The sequence below is a fragment of the Melospiza georgiana genome, chromosome 6 (genome assembly GCF_028018845.1).
Source record: "Melospiza georgiana isolate bMelGeo1 chromosome 6, bMelGeo1.pri, whole genome shotgun sequence".
In the NCBI taxonomy this organism is placed as follows: domain Eukaryota; kingdom Metazoa; phylum Chordata; class Aves; order Passeriformes; family Passerellidae; genus Melospiza; species Melospiza georgiana.
The window spans coordinates 46516111-46530225 of NC_080435.1; the positions used below are offsets into that span (position 1 = coordinate 46516111).

At 36.7% G+C, this 14115-nt stretch overlaps 1 protein-coding gene across 2 annotated transcripts in view; it reads left to right on the forward strand.

Annotated features, from left to right (window-relative positions):
* SPATA7 (spermatogenesis associated 7) overlaps nucleotides 1–14115 on the forward strand; it is a 34319-nt gene that overhangs the window by 14828 nt on the left and 5376 nt on the right. For both annotated transcript variants that reach the window (XM_058027048.1, XM_058027049.1), the window contains 5 exons: nucleotides 4400–4533; nucleotides 10751–11247; nucleotides 12271–12337; nucleotides 12790–12860; nucleotides 13684–13743. In XM_058027048.1, coding sequence (XP_057883031.1) covers nucleotides 4400–4533; nucleotides 10751–11247; nucleotides 12271–12337; nucleotides 12790–12860; nucleotides 13684–13743 — 829 coding nt within the window. The remainder of the gene's footprint in view (nucleotides 1–4399; nucleotides 4534–10750; nucleotides 11248–12270; nucleotides 12338–12789; nucleotides 12861–13683; nucleotides 13744–14115) is intronic.

Here is a 14115-nt window from a genome sequence, read left to right on the forward strand (position 1 = left end):
TTCCTTTGAGATACATTGTTCTGTAAGCTGAACTCAATTTAAATCTTACTTTGTATTTCATTGTTGCCATCAATTATTTACATCAAAAATGAAATAACTTGAAGTTTAACTGCAAGCTGTTTTGTGATGTGATAAATTTAGCAATTGGAAATTCAGAGCAAAGGACAACCACTGACATGCCAGATCATGGTGTCCAAGTGCAGAGCTTTCAAACTGACTAGGACTGTGATATATATGATTAGTGTGTGTCTTCCAGATTTATGACATTTGTTTTATAACTTTAAACACGTCTTGAAATGCTGCTGCAGTCTAGATGTACAGCAAAAATAATTAAGCCTAAAGAGGGAGTGTTCTAAAAGGGAGGTAAAGTGATGTGATCTCTGCTTTGAAGTGTGGTGTACTCTGGGAAGAGTATTTGCCTAGAAAAAGTGACAGATTGATCAGTGTCTTATAGGTGTCTCTTTATGAGGAGTGCTACAGTTTAACATCTGAAATTCAGTCTTTCTTATGCTTCCTTTCACTAACAACAAAATTAAGAGAAGGATTCATGGAGTGGATGCAATAAGGTATGGAATCTAGGTTCACAGACTGAATTTATCTGATCTACAGAATCACTAAATAGTTTATATTCTAATACTTTTTCTCCTACTATACTATGAATCTGTGGGGTTTTGAGCACAGTAGTTAATGAGATACAATTAATCTTTACAGTTCTAATAAGACTTTTAAAGGGACTCATTATATGGATTTACGAACTGTATTTTTTTATTGCTGCACATTTTGTTTTCCCCTTTTAAAAAGATTAAAAGTAACCCAGTGGTTTTCTTTTTTTTTTTTTTTTTCATTTATTTGTCACAAGATATTTACTATTATATACTTTTCCCATATTTAACTCTGCATATGTGACATGTTCCTGGAGCCAATGTTCAAATAAAAGCTACTTGCAATGAAACTGTTTTAGGTATCTGTTAACAAATGCAGTTTATGTTTACTTTCCACTAGTCTATGACAGTATGCCAAGGGCACTTCTTTCATATTTAATTTATGGACCTCACTGAAAGCTAAAGAAGCTTTATATCTGTAATGGATTTGAAGCAGAAGATAACTTAAACAGTGAACAATGTTTTCAATTAAAAGCTAAATCTCTCTTCTGAAATTGGATGTCTCTTGAATGCTGGTCTCTTTCTTTCTGTGTTTAATATATTTGCATTGCAACACAAGTGGTTATATATGACAGCCTTAAGTATCTTCAGCTCCTCTTAGTTGTAATACTGTAATTTGTGCCTCAGAGCTCCAGGCAGGTTTTCTATCTGGCTTGAAGTCAAAGCATAAGACTGGATTCTCCAGTCCTTGCATGGGTAGAGGACATGAACTAAGGAGAGGTGGGGCAGCCTGTTTCTGCATTTGTGTTACTTGCTGACTGCCTTAGAGCTGTCCTAACTTACCTACATCTGTTTACATCTGCATCAACTCTTTTTAGAAGGATTTCTCTATCTCTTACTTTGCTGGTTTCAAAATTCCTAGCTTTTACCACAGATCTAGCCTGAAAACTCCTGATTTGGCAATAAGATAAGTATATTACTAGAGTTTTCTGACATTCTGTTTTGCATGTCTGTACTGCCTTTCAGTACACAAGTGACTTTATTGATTTTGGAGCACACTTAATGAATGGATTAGCTGAGCTAAGGTCACTGTATGGCAGGTGTGAGGCAAGGACTCCACATTTGCCCTGCAGGTGATGGTAGTCCCAGTGGGTCATTCTGATATCCCAAGGTAGTCTTAGCTGGAATCCTTACTGTTCTTTATTCTTGGGCATAAGCCATGCTTTGGGTGAAAAGTCACAGCACCAGTCCTGGAGGAGATTTTTAACAGCTTTGAATGGCAGTAGTAAAGGCATTCATGTATGTGAAATTTCAAAGTTACTCCTGTGAAGAGCAGAATAAGGACAACGTGGGAATTCTGTTTTGCAGTAATATTCACACTGCTTTGCACTTTTCCCACCCTGTTTAGCCATGGTGTGCAGGTGGAACATGCAGTAAAATGTTAAAGCTTGTATTGTCGTAGGCAAACCCACTTTTCATCTAAGCACCTGATTGTAAGGAATTTGCTGTTTCACACACCTACTCACCCTTACCCATACTTCTGTATGTATTGCATTATTGCTTTGTAGGGTTCTCATTCACCCATTGTTTCTCTAGATATTGGTTCAATCAGCCATCACCATTTTACCTGAGCAGTAGGCAAGATGTGAGTTTTTGTAGCCTCCATGGATGTGCACACACAGACATGCTGTATTGGCCCAGAATAAGTAATTATTTATCTCAAACATATGAAACGTCTAATCTGTAGCTAATTTTTAAGTGCTTCCCTGTAATTTTTAAGACAAACACAATTAGAAATAATACTAATTTAGAACACACACAATAACTCAGTATAGAAGGAAAAACATTGTTTTAATTATTTAATGGTACAGTATATTTTATCATCCTGTTAAAATGTATATTTTTAATTCAGAGTTGTATAATGTAGCATTTGTTAACTTCAGCTAATTTTTTCCCAGTAATTTAAGCAGTCTCATATTGGAAGTATTTAATAGCATATGATGGATAAATCAGCAGCCATAAAAGAAATTGCTCTATATTTTACATATCAATTGTAAGAATTAAAAGAGAGAGGGAGTTTCCTGAGCAATGAGAGCAAAGATTTCACATCTGAAAGATTAAATTTCATCTTAAAAGGGGACTAAAATGTTTAAATGCAATGAATGCACTTACTTAAATATTTCCTGGAGAGTAACATGTGTGTAGGGTACAGAGATGAATGCATTTTAAAGGTTGATTAAATGTTCTCAGATTGCTGTAGGTCTCAGCTGTGTAGAAGAATGTACCACACCAATCCCTGAAGTTTTTTACATTTCCATGCATTAAATATAGTAGTGCATGCGCAGTTTGGGGTCTCCCAGAGTATGATATAAATATATTATGAAACCAGAGAAGAAATCCTCAAAGGCCTTTGTGTGTCTCTATCAAACAAATGATTCATACACTTGGATATGTGTTAAGTGAATGAGAAAATTTTCATTTGGTATACAGACTTCGAAAGTGTGTTTGCTTAATTTTTCCCTATTTGGGAATTAAATTATTAATTTTTTCATCAGCCTCACTGTGATTTTTCAACTTTGCAAATTTTGAGTGTTTTGTCCAGTTCTGGGCAAACAAGACATTGAGTACTGGAGTGTATCCAGACAAGGGCAACAAGGCTGGTGAGGGGTCTGGAGCACAAGTCCTGTGAGGAGTGTGTGAGGGAGCTGGGGGTGCTTAGCCTGGAGAACAGGAGGCTCAGGGGAAACCTTTTCACTCTCTACAAGTGCCTGAAAGGAGGCTGTAGCCAGGTGATGGTCAGACTCTTCTGCCAGGCAACCAGCAACAGGACAAGAGGACACAGTCTTAAGCCATGCCAGAGGAGATTTAGATTGGACATCAGGAAGAATTTCTACATGGAAATGGTTGTCAAACATAGGAACTGCCTGCCCAGGAAGGTGGTGGAGTCACCACCTCTGGAAGTGTTTAAGAAACAACTCAATGTGGCACTTGGTGCTGTGATTCAGTTGGTGAGGTGGTGAAAGGTTGGACTCACTCTTGGAGGCTTTTTCCAACCTGAATGATTTTGTGTTTCATCTCTGAAAACTGGCTGCTCATAATCTGCCAAAACTTTGGACTATATTGTGTAAGATTTAGGTGACTGATGGCAAACTCATACACAGAAAATTTACCTGTCTTTGGGCTACTTTATCTGATGACATAGATACCTGACTCAACTTTCTGCACTGCACGGGAGGTCTGGGACTGCAGACCAGTGTGGACTGATAAAAATACCCCGCTCTGATCTGACAGTAGCCCTCTCAGAGCTGGCCTTCATTTTTTCTTAAGAAAACTTTGCTTGTCCTGCTGCCCTGTATTTCGGAAATTCAATGTTGTAAGTGTGGATTTTTTTACCAATAAACACTTTTTTTTGTTTGTTTTTGTTTTTGTGAAGTACTGGATGAGAGTACAGTCAAAGGAGTCCTAGTAGTAAAAAACTGATAGAAAGCTTATAACTTTTTGAGCAAGATGCTCTGTTAGCAATCCTGGTCTTGGAAGTCTTGTATGCTGGTGTTTGTTGTGAGGTAAGAAAATTTCAAGAAAGTTAAGGCACAGCTTCAGCTACCAGTATGCTCTACCAAATAATTTTTCTTTTAAGAATAGACATAAATTTTGTAACTGCTGTGAGTTGGAAGTGGAATGTATCTCAATAGTCTGACTTTACTGAGCAATTGGAAACCACTACAGTGTTTTCAACTCACTTAGGGAAACAAAGAATATTTCAGTTTGGATCTGACCAACTTTATCTCTTCCCGAAGTTGCTGACCAGCAAAGAAGAGAGAAACTGAAAAAGAAGATAGCCAGGTGTAGAGAGAAGTTAAGTGTGTGTGAAGCTGGCTCTCCATCCCAGCCAAGAGACAGAGGAAAGGCTCAGCCATCCTCTTCTAGAAAGGTATGTATTTTAATTCTGTTTAGTGGATACTATCATGTACTTGCCTCCCATAGTAACAGCTGATCACTGCTGTGCAGCAGTGAGGGCTGGCATCTTTCAAGCAGCAGAAAGTAGACAAGGATCTTCCTGGCATGTGCCCAACGCTGAATGCATGTCTTGACCTTCTGACAAAGATGTCAGGTATCTGGATGAAGAGTGCTTGCAGTAAATACAAGGTCTAATTGCCCATGAATTCTCTTGCTTTCACTTCACCTGAAATTCCTGTCCTCTGTCACTCCAGAGCTTTGTACCATTTCCTAAGGCAGAGCTCTGTTACCTCTGCCCTTCCAAGCAGAAGTATCAGGAATCTTCATTTTTTTTTCTCAATGAAAAGTCCTAGTTGATATTACATTTTTCTCTGACAGTATATTAAATCATTCAGTTGCATTTCTTGAAAGCAGAAATAATGCTTTCAGGACCAAAATATGCCATTCTGTATGTATATATTCTGCTTATATGCATAGACTCACCTAGTTTGGCTGGCATTTCATGAACCTATGTAGTGTATATTTCTAACTAATAAATAAATATGTAAATAGCCCAATAAATTACATTCTTGTTCATCAATATAAATGAGCAATTGCATCTTGAAATAGAATAATGACTTAACTTTGTGATTCTAACAGCATAAGCTTCATACAATGTTTAAACATCTGTGAAGCTAGAGGACATTTCCAAGTAGTACAGCAAGCACTGTCACTTTCTTTCTGTGTGACTGATTTTTGTAGCAGGCAGCCTCAGTGTGACCTTATTGCAGTGCAGAGAAATAATGCTTTGAAATTCAATACATGGCTCCTAGTTATGGATGAAAGCACAGGCATGAATAAGAAAAGGGAGGAAATGGGATATTTAAATCTAAATTTTATTTTTATTAATACCATTTTTGTCCTTCCATGTTATTTTTTTTGCGAACTTGGGGCAGGCAAAGTTCTTTAAATTATTTCATTGCAAAACCAAGTAACCTGTCTCTCTTAAATACTGCATGAACTCCCAGCTTTAAAATGAAAGGATGCACTATAACAAAGTGCAGCTTTTTTCCTTTGTTTTTCAAAATAAGATTTTCTAAAATTCTACCTGAATTGAGCTGGCCATGAGTAAAAGCTCTGATTTGAACAAGACTTGGTATTTCATATCTCCTGTTCAAGTAATCCTATTAATAGGCATTTCTGGCTGCTAATGATTTTTTAAAAATAAATTAATCCATGCCAAAAGTCAGTTGAAGGAAGGCTGCTTCAGAGGAGGTTAAATTTTCTCTTTTAATCACTTGAAGTGTGCCTTTGCCTTGACCTTTCAAGATCTCTTTCAGCCTGTTTTTTTTGAGATTTTTTTTTCTGAAGAATGAAAGTTGTGGCCATCTGCTTGTGCATATGAAATATAGATTGGGAAACACCATTAACTGATTCTAGTCTCTTGTTAATTTTGTATGCAACACACATGTGGCTGTGCAAAATGCCTACTGAAATGCTTTATATTTAAAAATTTATTACACTCTTATGATACCAGCAATCTGAACATGTCTTGTGCTTAAATTAATTCTGTCATAATGGAAGATGTCAGTGACTAAACAAAGCAGAAGAACCTTCTGAGCATCAAAGAAAGTTGTTTTCATTAGGAATATTCAAATTTCCTTTCAGACTTCATAGTGATAATCACCTCTTGTGCTGGTTCTTTGAATTAATGCACACTCAGTATTACTCCTTCTTGATAACATCACAATATTTGATAAAAGTAGGAACCTACTACATTAAAGAATTGGCAACCACACACATGCACAAAACGAAAGAGTGTACCAGGACCATAGTTTTGAAAAACAGTGATACCAGGATACAAACTGAATATATTTATAGAAGGTCCAATTTGTTCATGCTTGTATGAATTTTCTCTAAAGGCAGTTTGTCACTTCCTATAGGAGAATTTTGCTCTATCCAGACAGCAGAGAGCAGGTGCTCAGCTGACTTAGAGCAATATTTAAATGGCTTTCTCAAGTTAAAAGAATCATACACTCATTTATTGCAAATTTGCAGCTTCTGTATCCTGACAGTGCAGTTCATAAGGCATCTCTTTGATCTCATTTTATAATGGTAGATGAACTATTCTATTGGAAGACCTTTTCATACAAGAACAAGTTAATTTCAAGATTAATCTTACTGTAATTTCGGTGACCCCAGTAAGAACTGCCTTGGACCTTTTATGTGAAAAAGTATTTAGCAACCTTTCTTTTCAAAGTTTGGTTTTTATAAGGCAGCTGATACTTTAGTGGCTTTTGAGCTGGAAAACTAAACTTCTTGTAGAAATTAAAAGTAACTTATAGAGAAATCTGGATTCTTTCTCTGTGTTACTACTTTTGCCCATCAGATGACGGCAGGATGCTTTGATCTCTTTTTACTGAATTTTCTCTTCCACAGAGTCCATGAAAATTCAGAGGTCCTCTCTCTACAACCTTGTTGCAAAATACTGCTCAGTTTACCCCAGTTTTGTGACTAATAAAATTGAAGCATAGATACATACTTTATGAAACTTTTTTAAAAAGTTGCTGAAATGTATCATTGAGTAGATTTGTATCTTTCAAAACAGATTGTACTTGGTTGAATTAACAGAATATAAATATATATTGATAAGCAAGATACAAGTCAAGATTTTTTACTCCAAATTACATTAGTTATAGTTCTTGATAGTTCTAACAGCTAAAGTTCATTTACTATACTGGAATTTCTTTAAAATTTTATTTGAAGAATAGAACTAATAATATATTTTAATAAGCTTCCTATTTGTAGGCATGTTTTTTGTCTTTTTTTTTGTTTCCTACTTAAACATCTGATGTTTTTAATAGAAAACAGAGCGGAAAGTGAGCATACTTGCTTACATTTTTTTTGCAACACAGGATAATTTTCTGAAAAAGAGACAAATTGCAGACAATCAGCATTCTCTGACACTCCTTAAAATCTTTTGAAGTGCAATTGTTCCTTGTTCATGATATTGTTTCTTTGTCTACTTGGAGTGTACTTCTCCCTGTTTTGAGTGGTAAAGTTTTGCCTCAGGATAAGGGCTTTGAAAGACATTCTTTTCTCAGTATTTAGATGAGTACATCTCACAGCTGGCACAGATGCAGCTTTGAGTTGCAATTCTCTCTAGTCATGAGTTAGCTACTTGGTCTGTTCTACTTATGAAATATTTGAGGAGAAGAAGATAACTGCCCTAAGCTTCCTCATACATAAGGAAATTAGGATATTTCCATGTCAACCTTGTGCTTTTGTCTTGTTTTGTATCAACTCAACTGCTTCAGAGGAAGCGAGCATGTAATTTTCATGAGGTGTCGGTAAATAATTGGCTAATATAACTTCATATCTTTTCATAATAATTATTTTGCATAATGCAGGGAAACAGTCCTTATATGCTCACAAATGCTTCTACAATACAATTTATATTGCAGCTCAATGAACTGTTTTAATCACTGAGAGTAAAGCATTTACAAGAATTAAGCTGTTTAGAATATACACTGAAGGGTATGGAATTAGCTTTTATCTATATAGGTGGATGCTGAAACTTTCCAGTCTTATCTGTTTTCTATAGTGCTGAGCTACCACTGCAACCACTTTATATGCAAACAATCACACTGGTAAGCCTCATTATTCTGCTTGCTAACACAGGCATTTGTTTGGCATTGTAACTGCATGTTATCAGTTCAGCATTTAATTATGCTGTAGTAGTAAAATGCAGTTCACTCACATGGGACACCATCAAGAAGAGCTTATTTTGCCTCAGCTAAGTAAAAGAAAACTTCTTTGCATTAGGTACCAGCAACTCTCGATATTTAGGTACTGGAATAGTTGAGATAGATCTTAGTGATGTGAGAGAAAATTACGAAGGAAATATATGGTATGATGGCAGTGTGATCTGTGACTTAATTTTCACAATGAAATACCTGCATTTTTAATATTCTTGTAAATAGCATTTACTGCATGGTACAAAATGTATATTCATAATATTTGACCTTTAATTTAAAATATTGTGTTTGAAAAGAAAAAGAATGAAATAGTGTAGATTTTAAGCAATAAAAGTAGCAGAATTATGAGAAACTGGAGCATTTATACAGTAAGAGTCTATTGCTAAGAATTTCTAAAAACACCTTTTTTAGGGTTGAATGTTAGAATAGAAAATATAGGTTAATATACTACACTATATCTTACTGGTATACTAGTAATATATTACTATCTTACACTATCTATTTGTGGGTTACAATGTCATGAATTTTCAATAAATGCATAAAGATTTCCAGTTTTAGTCATTGGGGTTTTTTTTCTCCATGCTCACCCCAGTAGGAGACTCCAGAAGTCTCAGGACAAGTATTGATTATCTTGCAGAATCTCCACATGCACTTTATTTTGCAGTTGTTTTTGTGAAAAAAATCACACATCCAGCCTTCAATCCACATCTTAATCAGCTGATTATTTTCAAAAAGTGTTCTTGAGGATTTTCTCAAGGTTTATATTGTGCTCAGGCAATGCAGCCCTATTGGAAATGTACTGGATCTGTATTTCAGTCTTACTCCCTCAAAGCAGTTTCCATGTAGCTTAATTGTGAGATCAGGATAGGCTACTTGGTGAATCTGTGAATCTTCTCAACTGGCATTGTGGTTATATGTCATAAATAAATGTCACAGCACATGTACAGGTCATATCATACTGCATCCACCCTTTCTCCCCTTTCTCAGGCTTCCCATGGGGCACATGTTCCTTCAGTAACTTCAGTAATCTAATGCTTCTGCTTAATAGTTTTTACTTGGCTGACAGAAGTATAATAGAGATGAGTGAAACACATCTGGAAATCATCTTCCTTTTCTTCCTTTTGTCACTGCAGAGGTTATGGTCTGTACTGGTGTCTCCTTGCCTTCCTGTTCCTTGTTAGGTGGTGGAGGTACATGAACAAGTTAATTTCTGTGTTAGCCTATCTGAACTAAACTTCAAGTTTGTTAAAAACCTCAGATGGCTTAGAAATTTTATTTTCTTCTTTGGAAACACCTCTACTTGTATACATTCTCTTAACATCTTACAACAATTTATTGCTGATGATGTGGACCTATATGAACTGCCCTAGTGTTAGGAAAGTATGATAGTAATTTTAGAAAATTAGCTGTAGGCTTTGAATTGGGTTTTCTCAGATTTTATAATTCAATTGTTGTTTTGCCTTGCTGATTGCATGGCACAGCAGTGAGATTTTGCAGAATAACACTATCCTCAGCTTGTCTCCCTCACTGTTGCACTGTAAGCCCTGTCTCTGGGAGCTGTGGTGCTGGATAGTTAGAGTACACACAATGGGAGTCATCTCTTCTGCATCACACAGTTGCTGAATTTCATAAATAGTTATATGTGTGGATGCAATAAATTGGTTTATACAACATTTTGTTTGCTGATAGGCTTCTGGTTTAATCTTCCAGTTCTGCAGCATGCCTGCCCATGGAGATTGTAAAGTGTCATACATGATTTTCACTGATTGACAGAATATTCGGTGGGTGGCTGTATCCTAGGTAGGAAAAGAACATACAACATCTCTTTCCATAAGGTGTTTCAGACACATTGTAAAGCAAAATTACTTGTCCAGGTATTTATGCTTTGATATTGCAAGTTTTTCAAAACTTTATGACTGAAATAAATTTCTATTTAATTGTTCATTCTAATTTAACAAAACAAACAAAGAAATCACCAAACCAACCAAAAACTCCACCTTAAAATATCACTTGAATTTAGTTGTGTTTCTGTCTTATTTGTCTTTGCCACACAATTCTGGAATAATCTTGAATTTTTCAGCATGGGATAATTATGGGTAATGTCTGCCTTAGCTTGCTCAGGTGGTATGAACAGGGAGGAATATTTTAACTGTTCCAAATTATTTGACTCAGTGGAATGATTTCTTGACTTCTAAAAATATATTGATTAAACTCTTGGTTTGATGTAGCCATCAATATTTTGTAACAGACCACCAATGTTTTGCTACTGAAGTAAATCATTTCTTTATTACTCTCTTATTTCCAGTGACTAGGTTTTAAAATCTGTTAGCACTGAGGCTCTCAGATGGTAACTCCCAGTTACCAACTGGGTAGCTCCCAGTAATAGCTGGGAGTACCATCATAAGCAAAGCAGGTAACTTGCAAAGCACTCAAATGTTGTTTTATTTTTTCCAGAGTGCCTTGGAAGCAGAAGATGGTGTCTCAGCCTCTGCTGGGCAGACACAGTACCTCTCAGGAGCAGCATCTTCTCACGGCGAGGAGTGCGCGGTTCACTCCGGCGCAGGGAAGTGCGCCCGGAAGCGCTCTCGGCACGCAGCCGGGGGCTCGAACTCCTGTGTGTGCATGCCACGGGCCGGCCAGCGCTCCGAGCTGCCCCGCAGCCACTCCATCGAGAGCTTTGTCAGCATTGTTGGCTGTTCCCAGAGCTGCCATGGAAACCACGGGGACCAGAGCTGCCATGGAAACCAGGCCAGCGGCGGGGACCTTCTAGAGCGGCACTCGGAATGCTTCACCAAGAGCCGCAAGCCTTTCACTCCACGCACGTTAATATCGGATGCTAAACCTTTCCTGTCAGACTACAGGTTTTACACTCCAGCTCAAAGGAGGAGGAGATGTCACCACCACCACAGATCATACCTTGTGGAAGCTCAAACACAGACTGATATGACCAGGTACAGAGAGTGAAGTTTTATTTTGAAGCTCTGGAATTTAGATGTTATCATAACATCTTCATAAAGGCCAGATATATACTCATTACATTTGTGTAAAACCAGAATAATTATACTGATGTCTTACTAGAACTTACAACTAGAATAATTATTCTAGATACACCTTAGCAAAAGCCAGAAAATAATGTGATTTTCTTTTTCATTGGTGTATTTTCCTCTCTTCTTTCTGGAACAACTGTTTTAATTTATACAGATTGGATACAAAGTGCCACTAAATTCAAACTGTGGAATCTCACATCTGCTGAGAATAATCATTCCCTCTCTCTTCCCTATGCTCTCTGATGTATAGTTCTGTCTTGTAAAGAATTAACCAATATAAGAATGCAAGTAGTTCCCACTATTGTCTCTGTAGTCTCATGCTTTCCAGTCTGTTAATTATTGCATCATGCAAACATCTTTTTTTAACTCTTGATTGCAGCTCTTCATTGTTTTGTTTTTAATTTAATTACCTTTGTACATACCCTGTATAAAATACTTGAAACAAAATTAGTGTCCTCTTGCATTGAATTTCTTAGCAAGTTGAACAGTTCTGACTTTGTTTCTACCAATACTACCGTGTAAAGAGAAATCTTTTCCCTTTTGTGCCCTCCATGCCTGCATGTCCAACTCCAGTTTTGTCATAGAATAAATTAGGAATTTCCTAAGACTGGAATTATGATATCTTCGGCTCTGTATTGCAACTGTAGATTTTCTGTCTGGCTTGTCTATTTTCCTGGCGCACTTTTAATTTTAGGATCATCTCCATTCTTAATTCTGAACAATTATTTTGAATGTTTCAGTTATGCCCTGCTAATATGCAGCTAAAAACTTATTTTGGATCACCTGTCTGGCAGAAATTTTCTGAACTGTTTGGTACTACATTCTTTTGAGGCCGATGAGACATTTCCACAGTGGCATTGCTATTCTCATCCTACATTTTTTGAAAGTAGTCTACTTGGGAATCTAATGCCTCTCTAAATTTTTTAGCTTTCCACCTGAAGACAAAATGCCTGTGAGAAAAGTTGTGAGTGAAAAGCAGAAGGTTAAATACAAGGTAATGATGCATCTCTCAGTCATCTGGGTACTCTTCCCACCACCATCACTGTGGGGCAATGCACTTCATCACTGCCACAGCAGTGAGCAGCTGATTTAGGTGTTCTTCTCTCTATTGCCATGACATGACTTAGTTCCATGGAGAAGAGAGAATTTCAGAACACTGAGTGGAAACTATAAGAAAAACCACTGAGTCACATGAAGAGATCTCTTTAATTTTATTTTTTTTATTGTTTCTATAAGTGCCCTATCAAATATCTGCTAAGGCCATGGATAATTGGTACATGACTTTCCAGCAAAAGATGTCCTATTTGTCTGTTTACCCAGAGTTTCTCAGAAAATATATGGAATTTCTAGGGCTGCTTAATCACAGAGAGTTGTTAGATTCATTTTAATGGTGAAATTTGCTGTATATTTGCACTGATAATAAAGATTTTTGTTTCTGTGTTGTAGGCTGAAGATAAAAGATATACTTTGGATGAGCCTGAGAGAAGAGTAGATGATTTTCAACTCTCCATCCCAAGGTGCCTGATTTACAGCAGGAGGGAATATTTGAAATGTTCCTTTCTATACAGCTGGTTCTTAGGCCATAAGTCTTCACTAGCATTTTTCCTTGTAACTTCTTCTTATAGAACTTTTATTGGGTTTTTTATATCAATAGCCTTTTCCAACTTCAGAATTCATTCTTTTCTTGTGATAAGTTCCACTGGGAAGCCAATTAAGAAAGAGAGCTCTGAAAAATGTGAGCATTTTTGTCAGAATTGACTGATGAGACATTAATACAGTTGTTAGTTCTGTACATCTGAGCTCACAGACTGTTTAGTACTATAGCTAAATACTGCATTGCAGGAGCATTTCCCACATCTTCTTCTGAAAATCTAATACTGGGATAGCTGTAATACAAGAGCAGTGTTGGAAATCAGGCCAGAGCCCAAGGGTTCCAAGCTGATTCTCCTCATTGCTGACCTAAGTGTCATGCATGACTCGCTGATTTGCTCTCTGGCCTTTTCACACAAAGGCATTTTTATCTGAGGGAAAAAAATGTACTCTGAGCTGAAAAGGCATTCTTACAGATAACAGAGATTGAATAGCATCTGGAGTATCACCAAGGTCTTCTGAGCACTGCATCAATGGAGGTGGTGTAATACTCCTGAACTGTAATCTTTCAGGTTTCAGTGCCAGCAGGGGATTTTGCTCCTGGAGCAGGGTTTAGGGGTGTTATAGTGGGTTTTTGTGAAAGGGAATCATATAATGGCACTCCATGGCTCCAGAAGAAAATTAAATGTAAGGTAGTATAAAAGGGATTTAGAATGTTGTTTTTGTCTTGCCCCCTGATTTTCTGATTAGAGAGACATCATGGTGTCCTCAGAAGTCTTCATCTTCACCAGAGAGAACTGACGATCCTGAGTAAGTATGCTTTCAAACCATTTTTCTTCTCATTTACAACATCAAACTAGAAGGCTTTCCTCAAAACTGATGAGCTTGAAAAACAAAATACTTAAAAAAATTTATGTGAATCAAAATACAAAGAAAATTTATCTTCAGAAGATTGTACAGTGCCTATAGTTTGTTTCCATTTCTTTTTAGGTCTGTAATCTCTGAAGCAAATATTGGCAAATGAAGCACCAAATTGAAAGGCATTCTTACCACATTTCTGCACTGAAATTTGATGAGAATTAGTAGAGTTTTGAGTTATATTCAGAAACACTATAAAGCTTCATCAAGTGGCCTTGGAAATGTCATTTAATTCTTTGTGTTTTAGGACAGCCTTCTATATGT